The 26,696-nt window shown below is 38.2% G+C and overlaps 3 protein-coding genes across 3 annotated transcripts in view; 2 read left to right on the forward strand and 1 right to left on the reverse strand.

Annotated features, from left to right (window-relative positions):
- Window positions 1–1,101, forward strand: part of LOC117333919 — a 6,466-nt gene extending 5,365 nt beyond the window's left edge. Inside the window, exon 6 of the mRNA XM_033893336.1 lies at window positions 5–1,101. Within this exon, the coding sequence (XP_033749227.1) occupies window positions 5–586 (582 nt within the window). The 3' untranslated portion in view covers window positions 587–1,101. The remainder of the gene's footprint in view (window positions 1–4) is intronic.
- A 9,557-nt stretch (window positions 1,102–10,658) lies between these two features.
- LOC117333920 lies at window positions 10,659–11,480 on the forward strand. The gene has a single exon (XM_033893337.1). It carries the CDS (start codon window positions 10,659–10,661, stop codon window positions 11,478–11,480), a length of 822 nt encoding a protein of 273 aa, XP_033749228.1.
- A 7,043-nt stretch (window positions 11,481–18,523) lies between these two features.
- LOC117334206 (putative glucose-6-phosphate 1-epimerase) lies at window positions 18,524–26,649 on the reverse strand. The gene is made up of 10 exons (XM_033893691.1): window positions 26,459–26,649; window positions 24,778–24,829; window positions 23,457–23,515; window positions 22,732–22,814; window positions 22,355–22,428; window positions 22,082–22,152; window positions 20,666–20,772; window positions 20,351–20,412; window positions 20,120–20,205; window positions 18,524–19,208 (listed from the first exon to the last, which is right to left on the reverse strand). The coding sequence occupies exons 1-10, from the start codon at window positions 26,547–26,549 to the stop codon at window positions 19,039–19,041; spliced, it is 855 nt and encodes a 284-aa protein (XP_033749582.1). The 5' UTR covers window positions 26,550–26,649; the 3' UTR covers window positions 18,524–19,038.
- Window positions 26,650–26,696: the final 47 nt, after the last annotated feature.

A 26,696-nucleotide genomic window follows, 5' to 3' on the forward strand; every position in this document is an offset into this window, starting at 1 on the left:
GGCTCATCGTCATCACACAATGATTCCCTGGGATGACGACATTGACGTCCTTGTCAATGGCTCTCAGAAGGAGGCTATGTCACGTGCTCTGGAATCACTTCCGGAGTACACATTATACCGCCCTCCTCTTGTTCAATGGAAGTTCTTCTCGAAAAATATTACTCGATCTAAAAGACCATTTGCTTGGCCATACATTGACATATTCTTTTTTGGAGAAAACGAAACTCACATATGGGATAAAGCAAATCGATACACACAGCTTTACATGTTTCGAAAAGCTGACGTATTCCCTCTCCAAAATAAACCGTATCAGGGGTCGTTACAGCCCGTACCGTGTAACTCTCCGCGCGTGCTCTCCCGGACATACGACCCAACACTGTGCACCACTTCCTCCTACACGCACAAGGAGGAAAGGTCAAAGGACCCTGGTTCACGAAAGACTGTGAAATGTGAGTCTTTATACCGGAAGTTCCCTTTTGTGTTTCGAGAGACACGTGACCACTATGTAATGGAGACTGTCAAGGTCGGCGATTGCATATTGTACCAAACAAAGGCAGCGCTGCCATGTTGGACCGAATCTCCATGAAAATCTGGACTGCAAGAGATTGAATTAATGATATATTTTAAAGGAGAATCCATGCTTACAATGTCTGCCATTTTACGTGGTGAAATGCATTTATGCTTCTAATGGCCGAGAAGTAACAGTTAGTGTTGTCCGCTTCATGAGCGTCATCACAGCTCAGAATGATGATCGGATGCGAAATTTTCACGTGCTACTGCTATAAATCTGAAAGGTGACGATAAAGTCGTGAAAATAAAATAAAAATGGCCACATCCAAAAACATGGAGTTATTCCGACCCTCGTATTGTAACACTTCCGATTGAGGGGACGTCCTGACCAATTGAAACGTCTTCCATTATAATGTGGGATCAGCTAGTGTACGAAAAATCAACTGTATTATTGTCAAAATTGTCAAAAACTGAACATATTTGTGACCTATATTATTGATTACAATGTTAAATTGTCCTTGTATCATCATTACTGTCTAAGACAATTGTTTTATGATGTGGTGCAAATATCTATAAATTGGTTCCAAACCAGTTGTGTCCATGATTATTTTTAGCCCACCGCCACCGTCATATTCAAAAGACTCCTTTCATATTACCATGTAAGTTATCTAGTATCTACTAGTTCTATGTTGTTCATGATCAATTCAGAGACTGACCAGATAAAAATAATGGTCAACATGTCATCTTTGATTTTGGCTGTTGATATTTGTTATTACTCTATCTCAAATTTTGTATTTATACTGCCCTTCATGCGAGACTGTCCTTGTAAACAAGACATACTGTACACATTACAGAGAATGTTGATCACTCGACACTGGTGTCTGTTGTAAACAAAACATACTGTACACATTACAGAGAATGTTGATCACTCGACACTGATGTCTGTTGTAAGCAAAACATACTGTATACATTACAGAGAATGTTGATCACTCGACACTGGTGTCTGTCGTAAACAAAACATACTGTATACATTACAGAGAATGTTGATCACTCGACACTGGTGTCTGTTGTAAACAAAACATACTGTATACATTACAGAGAATGTTGATCACTCGACACTGGTGTCTGTCGTAAACAAAATATACTGTACACATTACAGAGAATGTTGATCACTCGACACTGGTGTCTGTTGTAAACAAAACATACTGTACACATTACAGAGAATGTTGATCACTCGACACTGATGTCTGTTGTAAACAAAACATACTGTATACATTACAGAGAATGTTGATCACTCGACACTGGTGTCTGTTGTAAACAAAACATACTGTATACATTACAGAGAATGTTGATCACTCGACACTGGTGTCTTGTAAACAAAACATACTGTATACATTACAGAGAATGTTGATCACTCGACACCGGTGTCTGTTGTAAACAAAACATACTGTATACAGTACAGAGAATGTTGATCACTCGACACTGGTGTCTGTCGTAAACAAAACATACTGTATACATTACAGAGAATGTTGATCCCTCGACACTGGTGTCTGTCGTAAACAAGACATACTGTACACATTACAGAGAATGTTGATCACTCGACACTGGTGTTTGTTGTAAACAAAACTGTATACATTACAGAGAATGTTGATCACTCGACACTGGTGTCTGTTGTAAACAAAACATACTGTATACATTACAGAGAATGTTGATCACTCGACACTGGTGTCTGTCGTAAACAAAACATACTGTATACATTACAGAGAATGTTGATCACTCGACACTGGTGTCTGTTGTAAACAAAACATACTGTATACATTACAGAGAATGTTGATCACTCGACACTGGTGTCTGTCGTAAACAAAACATACTGTATACATTACAGAGAATGTTGATCACTTGACACTGGTGTCTGTTGTAAACAAAACATACTGTATACATTACAGAGAATGTTGATCACTCGACACTGGTGTCTGTCGTAAACAAAACATACTGTACACATTACAGAGAATGTTGATCACTCGACACTGGTGTCTGTTGTAAACAAAACATACTGTATACATTACAGAGAATGTTGATCACTCGACACTGGTGTCTGTTGTAAACAAAACATACTGTATACATTACAGAGAATGTTGATCACTCGACACTGGTGTCTGTCGTAAACAAAACATACTGTATACACTACAGAGAATGTTGATCACTCGACACTGGTGTCTGTTGTAAACAAAACATACTGTATACAGTACATTACAGAGAATGTTGATCACTCGACACTGGTGTCTGTCGTAAACAAAACATACTGTATACAGTACATTACAGAGAATGTTGATCACTCGACACTGGTGTCTGTCGTAAACAAAACATACTGTATACATTACAGAGAATGTTGATCACTCGACACTGGTGTCTGTTGTAAACAAAACATACTGTATACATTACAGAGAATGTTTATCACTCGACACTGGTGTCTGTCGTAAACAAAACATACTGTATACATTACAGAGAATGTTGATCACTCGACACTGGTGTCTGTCGTAAACAAAACATACTGTATACATTACAGAGAATGTTGATCACTCGACACTGGTGTCTGTTGTAAACAAAACATACTGTATACATTACAGAGAATGTTGATCACTCGACACTGGTGTCTATTGTAAACAAAACATACTGTATACATTACAGAGAATGTTGATCACTCGACACTGGTGTATGTTGTAAACAAAACATACTGTATACATTACAGAGAATGTTGATCACTCGACACTGATGTCTGTTGTAAACAAAACATACTGTATACATTACAGAGAATGTTGATCACTCGACACTGGTGTCTGTTGTAAACAAAACATACTGTATACATTACAGAGAATGTTGATCACTCGACACTGGTGTCTGTCGTAAACAAAACATACTGTATACATTACAGAGAATGTTGATCACTCGACACTAGTGTCTGTTGTAAACAAAACATACTGTATACACTACAGAGAATGTTGATCACTCGACACTGGTGTCTGTTGTAAACAAAACATACTGTATACAGTACATTACAGAGAATGTTGATCACTCGACACTGGTGTCTGTCGTAAACAAAACATACTTTATACAGTACATTACAGAGAATGTTGATCACTCGACACTGGTGTCTGTCGTAAACAAAACATACTGTATACATTACAGAGAATGTTGATCACTCGACACTGGTGTCTGTTGTAAACAAAACATACTGTATACATTACAGAGAATGTTGATCACTCGACACTGATGTCTGTTGTAAACAAACATACTGTATACATTACAGAGAATGTTGATCACTCGACACTGATGTCTGTCGTAAACAAAACATACTGTACACATTACAGAGAATGTTGATCACTCGACACTGGTGTCTGTTGTAAACAAAACATACTGTATACATTACAGAGAATGTTGATCACTCGACACTGGTGTCTGTTGTAAACAAAACATACTGTATACATAACAGAGAATGTTGATCACTCGACACTGGTGTCTGTTGTAAACAAAACATACTGTATACATTACAGAGAATGTTGATCACTCGACACTGGTGTCTTGTAAACAAAACATACTGTATACATTACAGAGAATGTTGATCACTCGACACTGGTGTCTATTGTAAACAAAACATACTGTATACATTACAGAGAATGTTGATCACTCGACACTGGTGTCTGTTGTAAACAAAACATACTGTATACATTACAGAGAATGTTGATCACTCGACACTGGTGTCTTGTAAACAAAACATACTGTATACATTACAGAGAATGTTGATCACTCGACACTGATGTCTGTTGTAAACAAAACATACTGTATACATTACAGAGAATGTTGATCACTCGACACTGGTGTCTATTGTAAACAAAACATACTGTATACATTACAGAGAATGTTGATCACTCGACACTGGTGTCTACTGTAAACAAAACATACTGTATACTTTACAGAGAATGTTGATCACTCGACACTGGTGTCTGTTGTAAACAAAACATACTGTATACATTACAGAGAATGTTGATCACTCGACACTAGTGTCTGTTGTAAACAAAACATACTGTATACATTACAGAGAATGTTGATCACTCGACACTGGTGTCTGTCGTAAACAAAACATACTGTATACATTACAGAGAATGTTGATCACTCGACACTAGTGTCTGTTGTAAACAAAACATACTGTATACATTACAGAGAATGTTGATCACTCGACACTGGTGTCTGTTGTAAACAAAACATACTGTATACATTACAGAGAATGTTGATCACTCGACACTGGTGTCTATTGTAAACAAAACATACTGTATACATTACAGAGAATGTTGATCACTTGACACTGGTGTCTGTTGTAAACAAAACATACTGTATACATTACAGAGAATGTTGATCCCTCGACACTGGTGTCTGTTGTAAACAAAACATACTGTATACATTACAGAGAATGTTGATCACTCGACACTGGTGTCTGTCGTAAACAAAACATACTGTACACATTACAGAGAATGTTGATCACTCGACACTGGTGTCTGTTGTAAACAAAACATACTGTATACATTACAGAGAATGTTGATCACTTGACACTGGTGTCTGTCGTAAACAAAACATACTGTACACATTACAGAGAATGTTGATCACTCGACACTGGTGTCTGTTGTAAACAAAACATACTGTATACATTACAGAGAATGTTGATCACTCGACACTGGTGTCTATTGTAAACAAAACATACTGTATACATTACAGAGAATGTTGATCACTCGACACTGGTGTCTGTTGTAAACAAAACATACTGTACACATTACAGAGAATGTTGATCACTTGACACTGGTGTCTGTTGTAAACAAAACATACTGTATACATTACAGAGAATGTTGATCACTCGACACTGGTGTCTGTTGTAAACAAAACATACTGTACACATTACAGAGAATGTTGATCACTCGACACTGGTGTCTGTTGTAAACAAAACATACTGTATACATTACAGAGAATGTTGATCACTCGACACTGGTGTCTTGTAAACAAAACATACTGTACACATTACAGAGAATGTTGATCACTCGACACTGGTGTCTGTTGTAAACAAAACATACTGTATACATTACAGAGAATGTTGATCACTTGACACTGGTGTCTGTTGTAAACAAACATACTGTATACATTACAGAGAATGTTGATCACTCGACACTGGTGTCTGTTGTAAACAAAACATACTGTATACATTACAGAGAATGTTGATCACTCGACACTGGTGTCTGTCGTAAACAAAACATACTGTATACATTACAGAGAATGTTGATCACTCGACACTGGTATCTGTTGTAAACAAAACATACTGTATACATTACAGAGAATGTTGATCACTCGACACTGGTGTCTGTTGTAAACAAAACATACTGTACACATTACAGAGAATGTTGATCACTCGACACTGGTGTCTGTTGTAAACAAAACATACTGTATACCTTACAGAGAATGTTGATCACTGGGCACTGGTGTCTGTCGTAAACAAAACATACTGTATACCTTACAGAGAATGTTGATCACTCGACATTGGTGTCTGTTGTAAACAAAACATACTGTATACATTACAGAGAATGTTGATCACTCGACACTGGTGTCTGTTGTAAACAAAACATACTGTACACATTACAGAGAATGTTGATCACTCGACACTGGTGTCTGTTGTAAACAAAACATACTGTATACATTACAGAGAATGTTGATCACTTGACACTGGTGTCTGTTGTAAACAAACATACTGTATACATTACAGAGAATGTTGATCACTCGACACTGGTATCTGTTGTAAACAAAACATACTGTATACATTACAGAGAATGTTGATCACTCGACACTGGTGTCTGTTGTAAACAAAACATACTGTACACATTACAGAGAATGTTGATCACTCGACACTGGTGTCTGTTGTAAACAAAACATACTGTATACCTTACAGAGAATGTTGATCACTGGGCACTGGTGTCTGTCGTAAACAAAACATACTGTATACCTTACAGAGAATGTTGATCACTCGACATTGGTTTCTGTTGTAAACAAAACATACTGTATACATTACAGAGAATGTTGATCACTCGACACTGATGTCTGTTGTAAACAAAACATACTGTATACATTACAGAGAATGTTGATCACTCGACACTGGTGTCTGTTGTAAACAAAACATACTGTATACATTACAGAGAATGTTGATCACTTGACACTGGTGTCTGTTGTAAACAAAACATACTGTATACATTACAGAGAATGTTGATCACTCGACACTGGTGTCTGTTGTAAACAAAACATACTGTATACATTACAGAGAATGTTGATCACTTGACACTGGTGTCTGTTGTAAACAAAACATACTGTATACATTACAGAGAATGTTGATCACTCGACACTGGTGTCTGTTGTACAATCATATTTGACTTCGTTTTATCGATTTCCAGTTACATATAAAATAACTCTTTTCGGTTATATTTCTGTGGTTTCCGCTGGTACAACACGAGACAGGTTTCTACTGTTACAACTTGGGGTTCTTCTTGTTCTCATACATGTAGTATTTGCACTCACGAATTATGAAGATAGAATGTAGAAATATCGTATTAAAGTAATTTTCACATTTGTGTTTTAAATTTGTACAATTTTAGAAATTTGTGATTTTTGGTAGCGTAATTGATTGAACATATTACACCCAAGAGATGACAATATGTGCTAATTAATGAATATATAACTTCACGTGGTCGTTCTAGGACTTGTCAGTACTGTAACTAGGGGCCAAAGGAATTAATTATGTTGGACATCCTCGCGATTTCAATATGAAAAATATTAGACGATATCGTTTGTTACAATTTTACCGTACACCTTTAGAATATGTATACCGGTTTGTAGACTGGCTGGCCACCAGCATCTAAGGTTTTTGTAAGAATTGCTCAGCTACACTCTAACACTAGATTATCTCCCCCTAGATTTAAACTTAGGAATCTTAGATCGCGGTCTATTCTGTTATGTCGTGTTAGATCGCGGCATATTCTGTTAAAGTGTTAGAATATCTTGCTATATACTGATGCATCGTTAGAAATCCGTGATATCTACGATACGATTTTAATTACAATCTTGATACATTTGAATGTTAGCATTGATTATAAAACGATTTGAAGATGAAGGTAATATCAAACGTTTCTGAATGATCACCTTAAAAATAATTAAGCACTGATCATGAATCCGAACAAATTAAGCCCGTTGACTACCATGTAATGATATCGTTCAGACTTTGTATCATTTTACCTCCTATTCACACGAGGCCATTTAAGGAATGTGTCTGTTCTGGAAGCATTAGGCACATGCGTCTTCTTAGAGAAGAATAGCCCCTACTCTTACTATGTTGATATAGTAGGATCAGGGGCTAATATTTTGTCTATTAATTACCAACAAGACGCAGATGCCAGGTATAATGCGTTTCGAAATACATTTTAAGAAACCCAGAAAAGGAATGTTGAACAGTTTATAAGATTACAAACCTGCAACATGCCACAATAGATAATTGATTCTTGAGCCAGAGTTTCGTTTATTAAGTGCCAGAATAATGTCCGGCCATATAGGTACCTTGTTACGGCCAACACCAGGGACTGGTATTCTGTCAGCGATATAACATCCACTGATCATAACCATGAAACGGACATTTAACACGATCAACAAAACCAAGAACCGCACTTGATTACGTCATGATAATAGTTGGCTTGTTGTGTCTTGATTATTGAACATTCCAGATGGCCACAGTTGCAATCATTTTAGTTAAACTCAACTATTTTAGTCAATAGATTAAACTTTATAAAACCAATAAAGATCATTCATGGTGATTACCAATCCCCCTGATGCTTTTGTTCTTAATTAAGTCACCTCTTCATTTACAGTGGAACATTTTAATCAGCTAATGAAAATAGGCGAAGCGAAAAGCCATTGGACATTAGACATTTTAAGAGTCTAAGTCTCACTGGAAAAGTTTAGGCTGTTCACCTTTTGCTGGAATTTTCATAATTGTATATTCGGTGGTAATGATATATAATAATGAAAATGTACGTAAGGTGTTCGATGAACGATAATGAATTAGTTTGAATTGGTTTTTCTTCTAGTTTTTAATAATTTCTTTATAAAACTTGTTTCTGTTAACAGTAGGTAAGGTTAAAATATATAAGATTACATGTTGAGATCGTGGTATTGCCTGGATTTGACCCAGACTTCAAATGATGGGTTTCGTCGATGAAGCTGACGACGCTTTAGCTTATGTCATTGGTATGTAAACCCTCTGTCGTGTTTTAACGGTTCTATTCCTGTGTTGATTGTCTGTCAGTCCTAGAACGTAGGTCACACAGAGTCGTGTGTAAGCCAAACTATGCTGGTTAACGCTATGCAATGAATAGCTGTTTTTTGTTGTTGTTTTTTTCTTCGTGTTCTTTACTGGAAATACCATTGCCATGGAAATGCTATTGCACTGTACTGTTACAATACATCTGTAGGAATACATTTGCTTTATTGATTTTCGGTGTTGCCTCCTGATAAGGTGAATTGCATTGTCATCGCGATGGTTGGGGCTGAGATGTAAGGCTGTGTTTCGTAACAGCACGCAAGTTTAAACTATACAGCTTGTGTATTTGAAGATGTTGAGAATAACGGTTTCCTCCTATCTAATACCAGTAAGACGCCCTCCAAACTCCAGGGATTTATTAGATGACGCATTTAGAGATAAAATAATCCACGTTACATTAAAATGCTTTACATCTTAATTTGCACATTTTACGAACTTAGTCCGAATTTGACAAATCGCTCGTGAAACACTTGTGAAATAAAATCACATCCAAAACACAGACCCGATTACTTGAATTTAAAACACAAGGGCTGTCCCAATATGGTTCACCAGTATGATATTCCTAACAACTCTGACCTTTTAGTCAAATTGATGACTTTGGAAATTGCTGTAACTAACGAAGAAGACTATCCTCATTGTCCAGAATTGTTGGTAATTTCATGTTACGTGTGTGTGTGTTGCGAAGCCACCTCACTTTTAGCTGTTGAATACATCTCCATATATCGTTTCTAGTAGTTTGACGGACTAGTCTGATGTGGGTCCCGGTAGGTTTTGTATTTAATTGTTTTATAACATCGTCGGTTTCCGGCTCGTTTTAAGACTAGTAGCAGACAAATCGATTGAGCTAACCTCCGCTCCAGGAGCTCCAAACAGCAGGTGTGAGAAACTAGACGGGCGCTTTTCAACCTCAATCAACGACAGACACTCCGTAATTATACAGTCTTTGACAGGCAGTTACGCTCATTTCAATAATGCTCCATAAAAATTACATTCAATTTTCCAACCAAAGCATGGAGGTTTCTGATGAATATCAATAGCTTTCCTAACAGCTCCACTACACACGATTGAGTCAATTTCGCGAATGAATTGATATTTCGATATTGGTTTCCCGAAAACTATATACTACATGTTGGAAACGTTTCACATGGCAGAATACAAAGGTATGTTGAATAAAAATGTTCTGAAAAAAAGTAATTTTACTAGAACGCGTAAAACATTATGGATGCGTATGTCGATTATGTGGTATATATAAAACAAGATATATATGTTTTACAATATATATCATAATTGCGTCCTGTCTGTGCAATGTTGTCGCAGTGAATTTTATCACATGGACATGAGGGATGGACACAGCGGAGCCATCAGACGGCAAGGAACGCGTCTATCACTTACGGCACCTCCCCTTAGCATCTCTGCACTGGCTGTGTTGTCGCTGGATCCTCTCCCCTACATTATTAGATTACACAGAAACACTGTAAAGTTGCAAATGACTTTTAAGGTAGTAAAACCAGCTTGTTTGTAGATGGAAGTCCACAGTAACAAAGCTTTTTGCTTGTAGACATGGAGAGTGTATGTAACTGATTTTCTCAGCTGTGATTGGATTATAAACCAGATGTGTTTTTGGATTATATACAGTACAACATTACCCACCACAAGAATCATTATTTCAGGTATATTTGATTCTTGTCGTAGAGACGTTTACAAGGATTCCAACTTGGTCAACGCTCAAACTGGTTGAGTGCCAGTTGCTGACATGTCTTTGCCCTTAAAACCATGGCTTTGGAAAATCATTCTAGAGGTGCTCTTCACTTGCGGCATCGTCTACGCTTTTATATTCGGATTCAAGTTACGGGGAAGACAACACGTGCCCAGCAGTACGTTCAAACCTCAACTTTCTGATAGCGATGTTGATACATTATTGAGAACTCTTGAAATGTTCGACAAATTAATGACTGAGAATAATATAACTTACATACTGGAAGGTGGTACTCTGATTGGTTCTTTCCGGCACCATGGTCCAATTCCCTGGGATGACGACGTTGATGTCATGGTCAATGCCTCTGATAGGTCACGCTTGGCTGAACTGTTACCGCAGATGAGACCCGATTTTGACCTTTTCACGCCAGTCAACTATGCCTGGAAGTTTTACGACGCAAAATCAAAACATTTACCTTACAAACCATTCAGATGGCCTTATGTTGACATATTTTTCTGGGGTAATAACGAAACGCATATGTATCACGAAATTTCCGTGCGACGTCCTCAATTCACGGCACCAACTTCCAAGATCTTACCACCTGTACGACGGAAGTTTGCGTACCTGTCTCTACCTGTGCCCTGTAACCTGAATATAGGATTACATTCTGTACATTTGGATATGTGTGAATCTCCAAGATATTCTCACAAAGCAGAGAAGTATTTACCGCTCCAAAAGCATACCGTTGTTCCGTGCTCGGAGCTTGGACAAAGGTACGGGTTTGTGAAGCATGCACAGATGACAGACGGGCGATGGAACGAGAGCATGGTTTATCGTGGAATGGTGTTGTACTCGGTCATTACTCCGAAATATTGCTGAAAGTGTTGGTTAATGTTGGATTCGACATAGTGTTTTCTTATCAACTTTGATTTTGAAGTCTTTTTTTTTTTTTTAATTTATCTCTCTTCCAGTGTCATACATGATAACTGATTTGATAAACAACAGATGATGCGATTGAGCCATCTAAAACAGTTGTTTTACGGCAGCCGTGACGTAAAAAGTGCTTTCGAGACTGAAAAAGTAAAGATGATTGACGATGGAAACATGCACGACTTTAATAATGATATTTTTCCGGACTTACCATTGACTCTCGGTACATTATGTTATAGTTACAATATAATGGTTAATATACCTCCCCTGCCAACATTTGTGAACGACCCTTCCGGATTTCCACACTTTTCGACACCAGCACCACTGTCGAGTCATAGAAGGACTACACAGCTCTATGCTGTAGTTTTATTTTTGTGATTCGTCATATGTTTTATAGATCACTAAAATAATCTTGAAAGGTTATATCATTATATCATGTCTTTTTTTTACCATCCTTACACGTGGTATAGGCTCGTCTCGTTCTCGCTTTGTAACACGTGTAATAAATACGTTATGGTCTGTGATACATTTTAGCTCACATTTTATATATAAATCAATGACAGATGTCAGAGAAGGTTACTTATTGTTGGTTCAACTCCACAAATCATACATCAGATAAATAGATTCTCGCCGTGACACCAATGTTGTGTTGGAGAATGATAGATCACTGTTTTGTTCGATACATGGAACTGAAACACTTTGGAAGGATGTATTTCAGCATAGGCTCTGCCAGAAATCTATCGTTCTGAGTGATTCACTTTCACACATCTCTGTTTGGTATTATATAAATCATACAATCATCGTATTGTGCGTCAGAGTCTAGACAATATTTATTGCGTTTCTTGACGGTTCAGAGATATCTTTTTCCCAACTTGTATCGATCTTATTACTTTGTACTCTTACAATAAAATGTTTTTCACGTTTGTTATATGTTGGGTGTTATACATGCCATTTTTTTTTTAAATTTCGATTTATACTGTATATTGCACGTGATACTAACATCACGTGATACTAACTTCACGCACAGGGCCAAGTCAATATCGTATCGTTAAAGCGATATGTCTATTCACCATCAGACTCATAACAGGTTATGGAGTCTGAGGGTAAACAGACATACCAAATGGTAACGATATGATATATAACTAGTATCACGTGAAGCACAGGGCCACGTCACTATCACTATAGTGACGTGGCCCTGTGCTTCACGTAATACTAGCTTGATGATCACGTGACACTTATTTCACAGGATACTACATGAAAGTTGTCGTCTTGGCTGTGCATATTAGTAAGATGGAACTCGTTCTACTGATTTTACTACATGTACCATGTGGAATTGGCGAAAATATTGGAGAACAAAATCTGAAGATTAGCTGATGGTTTTGATGGACAAAGGACCAATGTCAAGGGAATCTACCTTTATACCATAATATAAAGATGTCATTGGACGAATGACAAAGGAATTGTAATCTTTCTTGTAATAATTCAATCGACATCGGCATGTAACGGAATGTTATACATGTAGTAAAATGGACAATGACCATGACAACAGAGTACTCTCCATTCCTTGCATCAAACCAAAGCTGCTCTTTTATTGTTAACAACTAACAACTGTTCATTGATTCGGTATTCAATGATACTCATTGTAGCATGTCTCAATGATTGGAGCATCGTTGAAACGGACATTTTATTGAAAGAACGAACAGTTATCTCCTAAATCATTTTAAAATTTACCTTTGAACTTATTTTTCGAACGTTTAAGATATAGAGGCACTAGTCCTGTCTATGTTCGTGGTATGAAAATCGTTTTTAGCCAATCATCATCAGATGTTGGGCTATTCAAATCGCCCTGGGTTCGTCGTCTGTAAACAATTCTCGTTATCGCAGAGAGTACTAAAGGGACCTTCTAAAATTTCATATGTAAGTTTCCCTTAGTCCTTAGTTGTTCACTTTGCATTTTGGGACCGATCGAAAAACAACAGGTGACCATCTTGTATTTTGACAATTAAAGGTTGTTATCGCTATTTCTCAGAAAGCACTAAAGGGATCTTTCTTAAATCTCATATGTAAGTTCCATTTGGCCCCTAGTTGTGAATATTGCATTTTGGGATCAATCGGAAAACAACATGGCCGACAATTGAAGTTTGTTACCACTAGTTCTCAAATTTCATATGCAGGTTTTCCTTATGTTATGCATAGTCGTGTATAGGACCAACCTGACGACATGACCAACAGGCAGCCATTTTGGATTTTGACAATATGAACTCCATTGACAATTAGTACTAAATGGCCATTATGGGCCTTTCTCAAATTTGAAAGTAGAGGTTCCTCTTGGCCTCCAGTTGTGCATGCAAGTCTGATTGAAAGAACTTAATGGATGACAAAGAGTATGGCCATCTTGGATTTTGACAATTGCATGTTGTTTCTGCTATATAGAGTTGCATAAAGTTATCAAATAATTTGAAGAAAGAGTGAAAGAAGGGAAAAGAAGAGAAAATATCACTCTTTCATTCGACTGAAATGGATCATTCAATGGATGGCGCCACAAGATCCCTCTGAGATCTCTTGTTTTGCAGTCTTTTGACTTTGTCCCTGATATGCAGATAAAGGTTGGAGATCAACCGATTTCCCAGCAGTCATGTCAACCCAATGATAATGGCATTGATTTTAAAGTTTAATTACAGAGAACACTACTACAGTGTTTGTGAATATGGAATGAGGTAACTTAATTGGCTACTTCCGGTACTGCGTATTAGATTTGGTAAAGATAACGTTAATTTAGTTTGCATGAAGAAAATACTCCATAGTTGATTATGTCAAGGTAATATAATATTTTACTGTTAATGTTGTATATTTTACTGTAAATGTTGTATATTTTACTGTAAATGTTGTATATTTTACTGTAAATGTATATTTACTGTAAATATTGTACATTTTACTGTAAATGTTGTATATTTAGTCTTTGCAGTGCTATCGACATGGAATAATGTCTGTTATTATCACTATTACCTAACACCTGATGATAGATACGACGGAAAAGACTAACATTCCCGTTATAACACACGTTGGTTTCTGAGCACGATGCACTGCTTGTTTCTTATCAACGCCAGTCATATCTATACATTACGTTATCGACGTCACGGTCAGGTACTCCTGAAAGGGAATGACCGATATCAATTTATACTAAAACCGGACATTTTATATATATTCAGTGGTTAATAAGACTCGCTCAGATAAACGGAGAGAGTCTAAAACGGCAACAGCGGAACACGTTTATTTCAGAGATAGCTTGAGTGCTAATGGAATGTTCCTGGATAAAATCGGAGAATGTTACATTCCGATATAGGTTTGACAAGATAGTTTACTGAATATTGCCAGAGTCAATTTCGTCTTCACAGCATTGGTGCCTGCAAAAATCATCGAGTACAAAATGTTCTCAATAAGAACACGCATCCAAAGGCTGGCTTACTATCTAATGGCAGGCAGACAGTGGATAGACCATCCAAAGGCTGGCTTACTATCTAATGGCAGGCAGACAGTGGATAGACCATCCAAAGGCTGGCTTACCATCTAATGGCAGGCAGACAGTGGAGAGACCATCCAAAGGCTGGCTTACCATCTAATGGCAGGCAGACAGTGGAGAGACCATCCAAAGGCTGGCTTACTATCTAATGGCAGACAGACAGTGGAGAGACCATCCAAAGACTGGCTTACTATCTAATGGCAGACAGACAGTGGAGAGACCATCCAAAGGCTGGCTTACTATCTAATGGCAGACAGACAGTGGAGAGACCATACAAAGGCTGGCTTACTATCTAATGGCAGGCAGACAGTGGAGAGACCATACAAAGGCTGGCTTACTATCTAATGGCAGGAAAACAGTGGAGAGACCATCCAAAGGCTGGCTTACTATCTAATGGCAGACAGACAGTGGAGCGACCATCCAAAGGCTGGCTTACTATCTAATGGCAGGCAGTGGAGAGACCATCCAAAGGCTGGCTTACTATCTAATGGCAGGCAGACAGTGGAGAGACCATCCAAAGGCTGGCTTACTATCTAATGGCAGAGAGACAGTGGAGGGACCATCCAAAGGCTGGCTTACCATCTAATGGCAGACAGGCAGTGGAGAGACCATACAAAGGCTGGCTTACTATCTAATGGCAGACAGACAGTTGAGAGACCATATAAAGGCTGGCTTACTATCTACTGATAGAGAGACAGTGGAGAGACCATCCAAAGGCTGGCTTACTATCTAATGGCAGGCAGACAGTGGAGAGACCATCCAAAGGCTGGCTTACCATCTAATGGCAGGCAGACAGAGGAGAGACCATCCAAAGGCTGGCTTACCATCTAATGGCAGACAGGCAGTGGAGAGACCATACAAAGGCTGGCTTACTATCTAATGGCAGACAGACAGTTGAGAGACCATATAAAGGCTGGCTTACTATCTAATGGCAGAGAGACAGTGGAGAGACCATCCAAAGGCTGGCTTACTATCTAATGGCAGGCAGACAGTGGATAGACCATCCAAAGGCTGGCTTACCATCTAATGGCAGGCAGACAGAGGAGAGACCATCCAAAGGCTGGCTTACTATCTAATGGCAGACAGACAGTGGAGAGACCATCCAAAGGCTGGCTTACTATCTAATGACAGACAGACAGTGGAGATACCATCCAAAGGCTGGCTTACTACCTAATGGCAGGCAGACAGTGGAGAGGCCATCCAAAGGCTGGCTTACTATCTAATGACAGACAGACAGTGGAGATACCATCCAAAGGCTGGCTTACTATCTAATGGCAGGCAGACAGTGGAGAGACCACCCAAAGGCTGGCTTACTATCTAATGGCAGACAGACAGTGGAGAGACCATCCAAAGGCTGGCTTACTATCTAATGGCAGGCAGACAGTGGATGGACCATCCAAAGTCTGGCTTACTATCTAATGGCAGACAGACGGTGGAGAGACCATCCAAAGTCTGGCTTACTATCTAATGGCAGACAGACGGTGGAGAGACCATCCAAAGGCTGGCTTACTATTTAATGGCAGGCAGACAGTGGATATACCATCCAAAGGCTGGCTAACTACCTAATGGCAGACAGTGGAGAGACCATCCAAGGGCTGGCTTACTATCTAATGGCAGGCAGACAGTGGAGAGACCATACAAAGGCTGGCTTACTACCTAATGGCGGGCAGACAGTGGAGAGACCATCCAAAGGCTGGCTTACTATCTAATGGCAGGCAGACAATGGAGAGACCATCCAAAGGCTGGCTTACTATCTAATGGCAGGCAGACAGTGGAGAGACAATCCAAAGGCTGGCTTACTATCTAACAGCAGACAGACAGAGGAGAGACCATCCAAAGGCTGGCTTACTATCTAATGGCAGGCAGACAGTGGATAGACCATCCAAAGGCTGGCTTACTACCTAATGGCAGGCAGACAGTGGATAGACCATCCAAAGGCTGGCTAACTATCTAATGACAGGCAGACAGTGGAGAGGCCATCCAAAGGCTGGCTTACTATCTAATGGCAGGCAGACAGCGGAGAGGCCATCCAAAGGCTGGCTTACTATCTAATGACAGGCAGACAGTGGAGAGACCATCCAAAGGCTGGCTTACTATCTAATGGCAGGCAGACAGTGGAGAGACCATCCAAAGGCTGGCTTACTATCTAATGGCAGGCAGACAGTGGAGAGACCATCCAAAGGCTGGCTTACTATCTAATGGCAGACAGTGGAGAGACCATCCAAAGGCTGGCTTACTATCTAATGGCAGGCAGACAGTGGAGAGACCATCTAAAGGCTGGCTTACTACCTAATGACAGACAGACAGTGGAGAGACCATCCAAAGTCTGGCTTACTATCTAATGGCAGACAGACAGTGGAGAGACCATCCAAAGTCTGGCTTACTATCTAATGGCGGGCAGACAGTGGAGAGACCATCAAAAGGCTGGCTACTATCTAATGGCAGAAAGACAGTGGAGAGACCATACAAAGGCTGGCTTACTACCTAATGGCGGGCAGACAGTGGAGAGACCATCTAAAGTCTGGCTTACTATCTAATGGCAGACAGACAGTGGAGAGACCATCCAAAGGCTAGCTAACTATCAAATGGCAGGCAGACAGTGGAAAGACCATCCAAAGGCTGGCTTACTATCTAATGGCAGGCCGACAGTGGAGAGACCATCCAAAGGCTGGCTTACTATCTAATGGCAGACAGTGGAGAGACCATCCAAAGGCTGGCTTACCATCTAATGGCAGACAGACAGTGGGGAGACCATCCAAAGGCTGGCTTAGTGGAGAGACCATTATACTATTGTATTTCATGTACAATCGGATGTTTAGTTACATTGTAGACGTAATTAGTTTGAATAATGGTACCAGTAGTCGAAAGGGAATATAACCATGTTTACTGACTTACCCAATTTCATTAACGTAATACTGTAACTATCATAATAATGTTAGTAGATGTTATTGATTAAATTTATTTGTAGACAAAAAATATTTTGTGCAGCTGTAATTGGATAAATGAAAGAGGCAGCATGTAAACTTCACGGAATAAGTAAGACTTAGATAGGGCAAGCAGCCACATACTCTAGTCACATTATCTATCGTGTAGACATGCCACTTGGTTTATGGATCTAACAAGAAAAGTAGACAACAAAACTGTTAATCGTTACTCTTAAAAGAACACATGCACATCGGCAATCCCCTCCCGACACTGTAAAGGGCAGCGCGCAATTCAGTCGCATCTTACAGCATACGGTCAGATAAAACAGCTATCTACGTCCCGCCTGTCTTTCCAATATTCTTATCACAGTTTAAGAGTGCACGCAGTTGCCGTTCTTGGAACTTCGACATTTGGAAGTTTCATTATGCATCGTGGCGGTATCAATTGTTTAGACTTGTACATCAGGTTATGTTGGGGAAAATTACTTAACTGTTCAGGTACTACTAGGTAGGTGCAACAACTAAATGATGAAAACATAAATCATTAAGATATTTCTTCATTTTTATTAGAAAAATAAACTACGAAATACTATCACCCAAGAGGGTACATTAAACTATGTCAGTAAATAATAATCCCGCATAAATAAATAAAATATTCAAAGTGCCATTCAAATTAACATGTTAGTAGTATTGTACTCTACAAGTAGTTATGTACGTAGCTACGGTGTAAAGAAAAGTGCCTCATTTATAGGTGAATGAATTTGTCGGTGATAATTACATGTACATTAAAAATAATGGACTCCCTTAAGCTAAGTAGAAGGTCAAGAGAAGGGACTTTTCGTGAATTTGGGAGTGTTTCTGATTCAACAGACACTCTATGCCATGAGAACAAAGAACAAAACAGTATATTTCCCCAAACAGGTAATGTCAACCTTAAAGAGCGTCATAATAACCGAGAGTTGGTAGCCGTTGGTCAAATCTGATCAGCGTTCACGTAATGTTTTACGACCAGGAATGAAGGCATTTTAAAACTTTGTCCAGATTTCTAAGAACAATGTATATTCTACAGCTTCGCCTGAACTTGGAGCGTCTGCTGGAAGGACAGTTTTTGACCGACATCTATTTGTACTGGGGAGCTAACACTTCCAGCCTCCACACACACCATGGTCTTGTACTCCTCATCCCCGAAGTCGGACATAGCTTTGGCCTTCTCACTCCAAGGATTCCAAACGACTAAAACAATAAGAAAATAAAACACTTTGTAGAAATTGATTCATATTTCGTTAAGAATAGAAACGCATGAAAGCAACAGTTCAGAAAAAAAAGTGCAGGGAACAACTGAGTATGCTTATATCAGAGGTATGGTATTAAATATACCAACATTGGTCGCATTTCATTTAAGGACTGGCTTTGATGTATTGTTACGTTAAGCAGATATAACACAAGAAAACGGAATTTATTCTAAATAAACCGCGTTTTGTTTATATTTTTAGTTTAAATTGTATTTTATTTGTGATTCGATACAACATGTAGTACAGCAACATAAATGAAAATGATCGCATTCAGAAACAAGTACAGTGTACTAGTTTCTGAATCCGATCATTTTCAGTGTTTTCATTATTATAGGTTCGTAATATAAAAACAAATGATAAAAAAATATATTCATGCTTATTCTTATAATTTAATTGACTATATACAATGTACAATGCTTGTGGATATTTACTTTTATTGAATGGATCTTTCCTCTTAGAAATCATTAAGCCAATGAAAATGCTTGCTCCAAGCAAGACTGAATTATTGTTCGTTAATTAGATTTCAAGAATTACGGGAGTTGGGTACTTATGGAAAGGCTTAACATTGAATTCATTATTCTTTAATGATAATTTTAAAGCATCCAACGCAATTTTCAGTGGTCAATGAAATTTTACCTGAATAAAACTTCTATAAAAAGTCGACAATAAACCAAGGCTGACGATCGTGTACAAGAAAATTGAACCACATGCGCCTTCTTCTGGTCAATAGAAAAAATATTAGCTCCTACTCCAACTATAGAAAGAGTAAGGGCTAATATTTTCTCTATAAATGCTAAACAGAAGCAGACCCCTTTGATTGAACCAAAACCTCAACTCTGGTTTCATACTTACCAACATCCGGGAAGTTCGAGAGGTTCACCGACACGGAGTGTGTACTACATTCCATGAATACTGAGCTTGGACACTTCTGGTAAACCCTGCCAATTGTATAATTAGTACAACTCATAAAGTCAATTGGAAGTTTGTACATTCGATCAACACAAAAAAGTTACATGGCTTATAAGGAACAAACAAAAGTATACCAGGTTACTCAAGTCAAACAGATACAATGTTACAACATACCTGTCATAATTCTCGGGTATTGAAACAGCCTCTCTATCTTCCTGGAACTGGCCATTTTGTACCTGTAATATTATCAGAGATAAAGAACCTTACTTATCGCCTCAAAACCTTATACTACATTGCCGTCAAAACACATTTTTCGACCTGTCTATCACATTTAGATTACTGAAAAATACCACCTGTTTACTGAGAAATGTCACTTGATTTATGATTACGCAAATTACACATCTACGGTTGTGTTTCTGATTGCGTAAATATGCTGTCATTAACACGTACCCTTTCCGTCCGTCCTCACACGTATAGGTTTGTACTGACCTTGTCTACGTATGTGAGCCCCTTCAACCCATGGACCGTGGTGGTACCGATATCCGGTGTGAGGAAGTAGGAATGCATAAGGGTGGTAAAGGTAAAGCTTTCATCTCCTGTAATGTAACCATAGCAACATCATGACGTTATATAGTAACAGACACATTGTCAATGTCAAACTCTCGTCGGCTTTAATGTAACCATAGCAACATCAGGATGTTACATATGTATATATGTATATAGTAACAGACACACTGCCAATGTCAAACTCTCGTCGGCTTTAATGTAACCATAGCAACATCAGGATGTTATATAGTAACAGACACATTGCCAATGTCAAACTCTCGTCGGCTTTAATGTAACCATAGCAACATCAGGACGTCATATAGCAACAGAAATATTGTTAATGTCAAAATTTAGTCGGCTTTAATGTAACCATAGCAACATCAGGATGTTACATATGTATATATGTGTATAGTAACAGACACACTGCCAATGTCAAACTCTCGTCGGCTTTAATTTAACCATAGCAACATCAGGATGTTATATAGTAACAGACACATTGTCAATGTCAAACTCTCGTCGGCTTTAATGTAACCATAGCAACATCGTGACGTTATACAGTAACAGAAACAATGTAAATATCAAACTCTCGTCGGCTTTAATGTAACCATAGCAACATCAGGACGTCATATAGCAACAGAAATATTGTTAATGTCAAAATTTAGTCGGCTTTAATGTAACCAGAGCAACAATAACATTGTCAATGTCAAACTTTCGCTGATTTAAAGTAAGCATAGCAACCAAGAAAGATTGTCAATGTCAAACTTTCGCTGATTTGATGTAACCATAGCAACCAAGAAAGATTGTCAATGTCAAACATTCGCAGATTTAATGTAACCATACCAACCAAGAACAATGGTCAATGTCAAACTTTTGCCTTTAATGTAACCATAGTAGCATCAAGACGTCATATAGCAACAGAAACAATGTAAATTGTCAAAATTTCGTCGGCTTTATTATAACCATAGCAACCAAGAATCTTTATTCATTTCAGTATTGTAACCATAGCAAGAAAATGATATTACTTAGCAAAATAAACCTAGTCAATGTTACACTCTCCTCCTGTAATGTAACCATAGTAACGTAATGGTGTTGAATTATGCCAACGGAAACACTATAATAAATAAACCAATAAAAACAGTGGATGCCCGGTTCTCATTTTAATCAGCAGTGAAAACATACTGTGTTTGTCTATTGGAAACTTCAGCTTATCCTATAATGGAAGAGTGAAGCGAATTGTTAATTGCCGAAGACAACATTAAATGTAACAGTTCTTATACACAAATTCAAAACGATTAACGTTTACACTGTCGACAGTATAAGATATTATTACTTATAATATATATTATACATAACAGTTACCTGTATTGTCAACGGTTAGCCTGGTAGTTAGGGAGGATTTGGACAACTCCAATGTATATACCAATTTAAACCTGTAAACAAAAGAAGAAATGTTATCTATGGACGTTGTTTTATCAGTCATTAAATGTAAAATGTGAATTCGGTACATGTACGTAGGGTCACACACAATCTAATACTAGATTCTTAAGCCCGAGTTCCCTCTGGCCCTGACACCATGTCTACACCAAACATGGTGTCAGGGCCAGAGGAAACTCGGCTATTGATTCTCCTTACCGATAGTCCCAGGCCTTCCTAGTGTCCTCGTCATCCGAGAGTGCCAAGGAACAGGTCACTGTCCCGTCCCCTGTCTAGGAAAAATACAACATTTATCAGCACTCTGTACATATGTAATATTGGCAGCTTTATCATATTACTAGTCATTCCTAAAGCGGAGGTTCGTCGACATTAATTGGAACTATACGAGAAATCTTAAGCTTCAAGATATGTGTTTCAAACCAGATAATGTGACATAAGACTTGGCGGAGGAGACTGAAATATATACTTCTTTATCAGCACGTATAATCTCACATTTGCCCAATTAAAATTACAAATTTTTTTGTTTCAATGAGAACATGATAAAAATAGCAAAATTTCGATAGTACATATTATACCTTTTGTGGCTGAGATTCCACACTCCATCGCTTGTTCCTGGCGAATCCGTGCTGAGGACCGCAGCTCCAAGGTCCAAACTGGGCTGTAGAGGAGTAAAATACATGTGTATGTGATAAATGATAGCTACAGATCTAGAGCTGACATTTATTAACAAGTCCAAAATGCCCCCATAACTAGGGAGTCTTCGGCAAAATTTCCTGTTGTTGAAGCGATTTCATTGTGGCCGGAAAATCCACATATGCTACTTAAAAGAATTACCCTGATAATTGATTTTTCTTCGAAACAATCAGTATAAAAGACTGCGTTAAACCCCTAAAGCTTGGTTCCGTTGAGTCGGACCATGGGTTTCGATTCATAAACTGAAAATACGGTGGCTCCATGAGTAAAATCTGTTATTTTGTCTGGCATAACGTTGAATGTGTCTTACAACTGGCCCACGGGTTACCTACAGTTACATGATGAAACTACTTTAACAGTTTACTTCTGGACAGCTAAGATTTTCATGTACTTTGTCAATCACATGAAGTATGATGTTTTCTTTTAATCATCGTAATGAAGAGAAAGAAAAACAATCACGTGGTCGACAAAAATTATGAACCTAATCTGATAAGCAGTTGCATCAGGTAAGTGTCCAAATACATTCGGCCAACCCGTAAGCACAGTTGTATGCTACTTTCAACTTAACAAGGGTCGTATAATATAGGCGGATAATTTTTCCACTTACGGAAAACAAGCGGTATCCCTCCACGTATGGCCTTCGAGCTATCCAGTACGGCTTTCTTGCTGCAAAGAAGTTTTAGTTAATAGATTAAAATGAAACTAATCAACGAATTGCTATATACGTCGGCGATGTTTATATGATGATCGGTTAATAGCAAAACCGTTTGATTGCTTCCAGTAAAGGACTGAAGAAAAAAACATAAGGGGGAAGCCAGTACACAAAGGCGAAACTCAACACCAAAAGGGTGACATGGAAGGTGGATACACGCCATATATGATATGACTCTTTCAAACACTGATGGTAAATGCAGGTTATTCGGAAAATACGCTACAGTACTAGTAGTAATCCCCAAGGTGACTGATAACTCAAAATACATGCGACTGTATCGTCGGAAACCCACGAGACCACGAGACTCTTCTCCATCGTTTGTCACTTTGATGCACGGAAGACAAACATAATATATGGGGGGGGGGGGGGGGGGGGGGGATGGGGCGTGGGAGCAATGGTGACGGTATGATCTCTGAAGCGTAGTTTGGTGTCTTTTTGTAGAAGTTTCTGACCCCCGTAGTCTGTTGCTCAACAGGACTCCGCATATCTCGAAAATGGCCCGTATTCACTACCAGTGATATGTTTATCATATAGTGTGGTCGTTGGGTAACCAGTTTTAATAGTTTTTGATTTGTCTAATGAGGTTTCTTAATATATCACACACAATGTAAGAAGTACAATATCATCGGAATAGTCACCAGGGGATACGGCACGGTCGGGAAATAATGAACCTATTGTCATGAGAATTGGTATTTTGAGATCTCTGCGAAACCATTTGCTTTGTTGCAAAAATACGTTGCTTTCCACGCTAATACTCTCGATATCTAGACTTTTTTTGAGAAAAAACATGCAGTTTTCAACAAAGTGATATTTCAAATTAAGTGATAGGTTATGATACATATTACATTAAGGAAGAATTAAAAAAAAACATTACTTTACCATAAAAATTAGATGTTTTCGTTGGATTGACTCATTATTGAGGTTGTTTCATATGATGTAAAGAGTTATCTCCCCTTTATCTTTCATCATGCTGTTCTGTCATTTAAACGTTCACAAGGGGGATAACTCTTACAAACAGTACTCAAAAAGTAGGTCTGGCGTTCGATTGGAAATCTTTTTCTCGGGAGATAGCATTTCATGAGTGATTCATACCTCATTAACAGTCGTCTGGTCCCTGTGTTCAATTTCGACATGGACAGACGAGGAGATTATGTGCATCGGGATATAAATATAAGACAGATCAGTATAAAGAGCTAGTACTTTAGTAAATACATACCTGAGGAACAATATTTCCTGACCACTACATTTCCATGACAACGCAGTGGCACCTGTGACACAAAAGGATATTTTAAGGTTAAAAAAACCTAGATATACTTTCTAGATGATATATTTTATAACCATATACAGTAGTGCCATAGTAAACTTATATAATTAATGTCTTACAATTAATCATCAAGGTTGGTTATTAAAAAAAAACCTCAACCTTTCTGAAAAACAACATTGTATATGTTCATGTAAACTAATATCAGAGACATATAATAAGATATATATGTCCCTGCTAATATGCAAGAAACCTTCCTACTCAAGACAGAATCAAACGTTTGCAATTCAATCTCGATAGCTCTAAGGAAGAATGTTAGTTATTCAGCTATCGTCAGAAATCTGTTACAGTTGTAGAACCAATGTTCATGTCATACATCATATAATTAACCAAGGGCTATGCCCCTACCCGTAAAAGTCGTAGAGCAAAACCTTGTTCCCAGGTAGTTGTTCAATCAATATCCGAAAACACAGGGACTTGGGTGAACTTCCACGACACACACTGTGTATTATACAATATCTTTTGGTTACTAACAACTATGGACTGTAGATTGGAAATGTGTACCAAGACCCTGTGTCAGGAATTAAACATATGATACATTGTATGCACATGTGGTACTAAAACACTATGGAATAGGCATATATTTATAATAGTAAGTATGCCGCAGAGAGAACTATACGTTTGTAAGTGGTAACCATTAGAGCGCTATTTGGTCAGTGATGTGTGTTATATACACGGGAATATTTTAATATATATCGGTAAGTGCCCTTTAGATTTGCGATAGAAAAACTGATACACAAATGTTACTTAAACCACCAGTACTCGCCTCGTCTGCCAATACACCTAATATTGATGACTCTAGACAGGCTGAAGCAAAAGTTAGATATACTGAAGCACATGCAGTTGGCATCACTTCTCAACACCCACGATCTATATATGTACGTATACCTATATTGTATCTACATTTGTATATGTAAAATAGTATAAACATACACAAATGTTCCAACATGTAGCTCAACATCTGACGTAGAACTACTTACACTGTCATTTAATACATTCAAGCACGATACCAAATATGTAGATACAGTGACTGATCTTGAGAGTTCATTAAACAGAGTAAATATGACCAACACGCCCCAACGCACATACGTAAACGTGAAGAATGTATGTACATGTAATCTAATAGTTGTTTTTGAAGGTTTGTATGGTTATATTACACCGGTAGTTGTGGTGTGTTTTATGCAATGAAAGCACTGGGCACACAATGTAACCCTCAACGTGATTTATTTAGTGAATTATAATAAGACTGCTTTATCTTTTACTGAAAACTTTTGCTCACACAGATTTCGAAACATTTTTTCCAACAAGAACGTTCTCCAACAAAGCTAATCAAGTATGGCATTAAATCTGATTTATAGTTAAAATCTTAAAAAAGGTCGCATCATAAACGTTTGTTCGGTAATAAAGAGCACAATATTATTCTCTAATCATAGTGTGACATCTACTAATATTATATTATAAACCAAAACAATTTAATCTTTCATATTACTGTAGTTATATAGTTTTAATGCATATGTCACACCAGTTGCTCTAGTTCCCCAACCCGCGATTTTATATGGAAGTGAGAAATCCTCACCGTGTAAATGTACGACTGCCGACGTCCCGTCCCCTACGTCCAATATTACGATGTCCCCCTCCTGTACACGACCCGCTAGCTCTGCATCCATGTTGTATATCCTCCACCAGCTTTCAATCTCCTGCCAAATGCTACACAGTTTTGTTTACAAACCGACACGTGTGACGCACACTAGCATTTCCGGGTCTGTGATTCAAGGGAGGTAACTACAATTCAGATAAGAGGTCTGTAATACGAT

The sequence above is a fragment of the Pecten maximus genome, chromosome 9 (genome assembly GCF_902652985.1).
Source record: "Pecten maximus chromosome 9, xPecMax1.1, whole genome shotgun sequence".
NCBI classification, from domain to species: Eukaryota; Metazoa; Mollusca; class Bivalvia; order Pectinida; family Pectinidae; genus Pecten; species Pecten maximus.